This window comes from Nestor notabilis, unplaced genomic scaffold (genome assembly GCF_000696875.1).
Source record: "Nestor notabilis isolate BGI_N333 unplaced genomic scaffold, ASM69687v1 scaffold382, whole genome shotgun sequence".
NCBI classification, from domain to species: Eukaryota; Metazoa; Chordata; class Aves; order Psittaciformes; family Psittacidae; genus Nestor; species Nestor notabilis.
In genome coordinates, this window is record NW_009917637.1 from 72,926 (window position 1) to 78,879 (window position 5,954).

Sequence of the window (5,954 nt, forward strand, 5' to 3'; positions counted from 1 at the left end):
TAATTCTGCTCCTTTTCAGCAGTTTGTCTCATGAATTCCTGTCTTACAGACTTCATTTCCCTCCCTTCTCCCTTTATTGCATTCATCACAGGTATTTTCATTATCTACACATCCAGTCCTGCACTAGCAGATAAACCTTCTTATGGCACAGGCCTGGAAGGCTCCAAAGAATTCTAATCAAATCTGCTCTCCAATCCAGGTTACTCAAAGCTTATGAGGTCAGCTTAATAACATTTGGAAAGATGGGATTTTCTTCCAGTTGGGAGTAACACCACCTACAAGTAAGCATTTCTCTAACATTTTTTAGACAGTGCTGCAGTTATTACAAACTTATCCTGTAGTCATCTAGAGCAAAACCTTTTTGTTAAGAAATCTACTGTCAATAATCATTTACTTTTAGGCTGTTTCAAACAGAAGTTTAGATTCTGATCCTGCAAACCTAGTAGTACTAAGCCATGGGCAAAGCGTCCAGCACCTGCATCCACTGGCAACAATAAAAAGTAGTAACTTGTTTGCTTCTTGTTGTCTAGTCTTTCATGATCATGTCAATCATCTCCCTCTTCAGGATTTACTGTTCACAGAGACAGCAGAAATTGAACTCTCAGATGAATATATCTTACAAACAATGCATCCAGGTCTCAGAAGAACACCACTCAGACACCAACTACAACAAAGTGACGGTTGAAGGCTCAGCCAGCACACTAACTTCAGTTCTGCTGCAAGTCAGAAGCACGTGCCCTTCATGCTTTGGTAAAGCCAAGTTTACTAGAAACTATCCTCTATTCACTTCAGTTGATTTAAAGCAACAAAACCTTACTTGAAAGAAAAGGGTGCAAAAAGTACCTATATGTAGATTTGATTTGAATTCCACATTGTGCTTTTTTACTGCCAATTCCTGTGCTTCTAATAGAACCTGTAGCAAAAGGAAAAGAAATGGAAATGCTGAGTAGGAATTCAAGCAATGCTATTTCTTATCTCTAGATAACATGGAACAAATAGCAAGTTTGTAGAATACTTTTACTGTACCTGGCTTATTAGAGATCTAAACTGTTAAAAGACAAACATCTTTCACATAAATATGTTCTTTGCATATAGACTGGGGAGGAAAGAGAGTGGAAAAGATGGTTCCCACCAGCATGCGTCAGCCTTCCATCCACGGACCTTTGTCTAATTACACATCAAACTTGCAACAAATTCCATGATGGCCAAAATGAGCTTAGGCCATTCAGTATTTTCAGCTAATCCAGGATCCTACTTGGTCATCATGATGCCAGAAATCAATGCTTTGGCCAAGAAAATAAGTAATTTGAGACTCCTAGCAACTATAGCATATGAAAAGCTTTCAAGCCTTTACAGAACCTTCCCTGATGATATTCTTCACCTCTCACAATTTTAAGAACCAAAGCACATACACGTAGGAACCATTTGTGCAAGGATTCTGCATCATCTACCCTGAACTTACACCAAGTATTGTTAGAGGGTGTTATCTTACAAGTTAAACCAGCAGCACAAGGGACCTCGGTGTATTCCTAAATCACAGCATCGCGTGACTGCTGCAAAAGCATTGTTTGAATGTACCCCCAATGGGCTTAATACAAACAGAAAAACACAGAAATAGAAACATCTCCAAACTTGTGGTGACGGGTATTGATGTGAAAGTTTTCTTGGAACTAGGAGTGTTAAAGAACCCTACTGCATACCTCTTTGATCACCTTTGCTCCCTTTTTATCATTGAATTCCAACTGAGCCAGAGCCTGATCAATGGACATCCCTTTTATCTGCAATCAAAGTGTTAAAGTTAGCTTCTGCAATTACAAACAATTCCCTTCTCTTATTCATAAGACAGTATTTAAATACTTTTGCCATTATAAAAAGCAAATAAAAAGATTCTACTTTCCTTAATTACCATTTCTTCAATGTACTACCTTACACACAGAACTTCTGAGCTAAATACTCAATAAATCTTGACAAGACATTTAATTATTTTTTCTTTAAAGAGAAAACCAGTCCATTACTATCCTTCAAAGCTCCCCTTGCCAGCTACTACTAGGCAGAAGCAAACACAAAAATGCTTCCACAGTGCATGATCTGCACCTGATCCTGGGTACACATTTGAGAGTGTAGTAGGATAAAGCAGCTAAACCAAACTACACACAGTCGCTCGCCTGCACAGATACATGTTCTTCCCCAGGACTCTGTTACAAAGACGCTGATTAGACTGTGCCTGAATGAGGCTGTTAAGGCAAATACGGCACTTACATTTGGTGTTCTAGCAAATACAGTACAAAGCAGTTTTGCTTACCAGTTTTGCCAGGTACCACATCTTATCTTTGCTGTATTTTATCTCCCTCCGACAGTGATATATTTCCTAGGTGCAAAAAAAAACAGAAGTGAGAGGATCAGTAATTTCGCTGAGAAAATAAGAATGGAGCATCCACATTTGTTCTTACTAAGAGTAGAATAATATGACTTCTCCTAGCATACCATGAACATCCCAAATCAGGCATACTTTTGAAGCTGAAAGCATTAAAAAAAGTAGTTAGATAATCACAAGAGTTTTTTCCCCATCATCTCTTCATTTCCTTCTCCCCACATTTTGAAGCAGTCTAGGACTGACATGCCCATTCAGTCTTAAAAATACTACTCTGCTGTCAAGTCAACTTACTGGAATAGCAACTAAACAGTATTACCAGAGTGAACTTCATTAGCTCTTCAGAAGTGAAGAGGGTTTCAAGTCTGATTGGCATGAAGAGCTGTCTCCAAAGACCCAGTTAACGTTATTACTGTACTAACAGGGATCACAACTAGCTAGTGAAATTTAACATCAATACACATTTGAAAGAGGTGGCATTCCTTATGAACAGGTAAAAAACTGATTTAATAAGACTTGGTTGATAACTGCATTTTCACATACGTTGCATTAGTCAGCACAGTATTTCTGTGTCCTAGGCCATAATGTTCACAGAAGCGATAAATGCTCATGGCCCACAAAGGCACATGTCCAAAAAGCCCCCCTTTGATGCCTAACAGAGGTCACAGCACATTAATTCCCAATGAAGAACAATCACAAAAATGCAATTTCAAAATATCAGTTCTTGGCAGTGAGGAAATAGCGAAGAATTAACTTAAAATTCTCCTGGGTTTGCTATAGAGAAAGCAGCGCTGGTTAGTCCCTTCAGTCATCAAATACAGAACACTCAGTTTTCAAGCACATCTGAAGAGGCTTGCTTCTGTTAACATTTAACTGTACTTCCCAGTTTAAAATTATCAGTAAGAGGGGACAGGGAGAAACAGGTACAAACCTGCTGTCATCAAAAAACAAGCTATTATGACTTCATTGAAAAATTTGACCATGTTACACATGCCAACTTTACCAAAAGTTGTCTTGAACAGCAGCAGAAGACCCTACACTGAGCAGACAGGTAACAAAAGGATGTTTAGATTCTTTGCTTCAGTTTATGGCTTAGTAAAACACAAGTTATCGTGCATCAGACTGAAGAAACAACCCCACTGACAGTATATATAAAACAGTTTCCTAAGAAAAAGCCCTCAATAATACACCACATGGGACTGACACGTCCCTCCCCACGGAACCTCTCAGTCCATGTGGAATGTTTTGAGCAATGGCTATGACAGAAAACAACGTCTGAAGAGCTTCATCAAAAGGGAGACTACAACAACAGACCACGCATTATATGTTCTCTGAGGTCTGATTACAAAGACAAATTAAGAAGTGAAAAGAGCACATACTCTCTTGTACCCACATCAAAGGCACCACTAGATCCACTACTCGAGGAAAGTTACATTTATATTTTTGTGCGCAGAAGCAACAATACGGTGATACTCTTCTGTGGTTACTTACTGTTACTACAAACAGTGTATAATGACATATCCTTGGCAACTTCTACCCCTTGTAGTTCAGACACTTCTACAAATGTAGAGTGGAGTCTCAGCAGTTTGCATCACATACTTGCCACTTGAAGCTCCAATATAATTTTGAAATGTGAAACATTCAAATTGATGTTAACTTTTACAATATAGATATGCCAAACTGACTACAATCTTAAATAACAGATGAATAAACTATCAAACCAGTGCCTTATGGAGTCGCTCAGAGACAGTGACAATCTCATCAGAAACTGCCAAACAGGTAAGGAAATTCCCTGAGGCATCCTTACCGCTGGTCTGCGAGGTTCTCCAGGCAGTTGTGGAGGGTAAACAACCCTGTTCTTCTTCTCCCACTTTCCAATTTGCTGTAGAGCTGTGCATGATGTGTGGATACATGACAGAGGAAAAAGGCTACTGGCTGCTAGCCACCTGCAAGACAAGAGCACAGTGTTTGCTGCTGAACATCGGGGTTCTTTGTCCCTGCCCAGTTTACCTGGAAACTTGTGAACTTACCTGTCCTGACAAAGAGAACTGACACATTTGAGTACTCACAAAATAAAACTGTCCTCTATAGTTTACACTGAAAGGACATTTTAATTCAATAAGAAGCCTCAGGCTTCCTAAAGCAACCCATGAACCAGAAGTGACAGTGGCATAGCATGAGGTTCCACATTCAGTGTCCCAGGACTGCCATACAAAGACACAGTCACCTCTTTGTGCTTATGGAGGGCTTATTACTCCCACAAACCATTTACATCTTTCCAGAACTATCCAGTATTCATTTAACTTTTACCTACAAGATTTTTGGCAGTAAACAGTTGCAGTTTTTGAACTGTGGACAGAATATCCAGGAAGTAATACAAGTTTATAAAGCTTCTGAAATTTGAAAGGAAAGATAGTCTAAACTGCTTTCCAAATGCAATCACATCAATATAAGACCGGGGTAGCAAAACCCTCCAGTTTTCAGAGGCTCACCTCAGATTCAGAAGAAAAACCAAGCTCTATTTTGCCCTCTGCTGACCAGATAAAGCGGTACAGGGGCAACCACTACTAGAAACAGACGAGTTAGAGACCAGATATTGTGAATTTAACCAAGGTTTGAGCAGCTTTGTGTACATATTGATCAGTTTCAAAAGGGCGTTGAACACCTCAAAGATTTCACATCCTATCAGTAGGGGGTAGCAGAATATAGAAATTCAAGCGTTACAGAATATTTTTTTCAGGTATTTATCAGAAGCAGTTTATGTGCTTAAGACTTAAAAATTTCACTCACCGGGAAAAGAATTTATTATCACCAGACATATTATCATCCATTAATACAAGGAAGTATTTGACAAGCCCATGAATATCATTTTGCAGTTTAACAACTTAAACAGGAATGAACTTCCTGGTATTAGCAGAGCACATTAATATATTTAACCAACTAAGGAATCTTCCACTCCCTCCACCTCAAAGTAATTCAACCTCATATGAAGCACAACACTATCATAACTTTAGGAGAAGAAAGAGAACACATAGACTTTTAAGCAAAAGAAAATGGTGACAAGCAACAAACAAAAGTACATTAGAGGTGGCTAAATAATGGAAACAGGAAAGAAAGAAGCTTTCTAGAAAGCATCATGCATAAGCAGCAACTGGGAGACACACAGACTAGAACGACTGAGTAAAACAACATCAGCATGTACCTGTCCAACTACAAGGCAGTAAAGCAAAGCACAGAAAACACATGCCTATTCTTCCTTCAGTGACACAGTGACTCCAATCAGCGACTCCACAGGCTCTAGCAGTGACCAAAGCTCTGTCTGCACTTTGAGAACCCACGCCAGCCTTTCCTCTGAAAGCAGGGATACAGCCAGCAGCAACCAGTGCTCCCCCAACGCAACTGCTAGTCCTCCAGAGTGAGAGGAAAGACCAGCAGCTACACAAAAGCAACGACTACGGAGAGCGCCCAGAGGAGCAATAGGTACTACGTTACTGCGACCTGCACCGCAAGGACACAGAAAGACACCAGAGGGGCGCGGAGCGGCCTGCTCCTCACAGCTCCACGGTCCCGGCAGAGCCACACT

The 5,954-nt window shown here is 40.0% G+C and overlaps 1 protein-coding gene across 1 annotated transcript in view; it reads right to left on the reverse strand.

The window, feature by feature from the left end:
* The window catches only part of MRPL22 (mitochondrial ribosomal protein L22), a 4,957-nt gene extending 635 nt beyond the window's left edge, over positions 1-4,322 (reverse strand). The window contains exons 1-4 of the mRNA XM_010009322.1: positions 4,179-4,322; positions 2,303-2,368; positions 1,701-1,778; positions 844-913 (exon numbers count right to left, since the gene is read on the reverse strand). Of these exons, the coding sequence (XP_010007624.1) occupies positions 844-913; positions 1,701-1,778; positions 2,303-2,323 (169 nt within the window). The 5' untranslated portion in view covers positions 2,324-2,368; positions 4,179-4,322. The remainder of the gene's footprint in view (positions 1-843; positions 914-1,700; positions 1,779-2,302; positions 2,369-4,178) is intronic.
* Between the last annotated feature and the right edge of the window lie 1,632 nt (positions 4,323-5,954).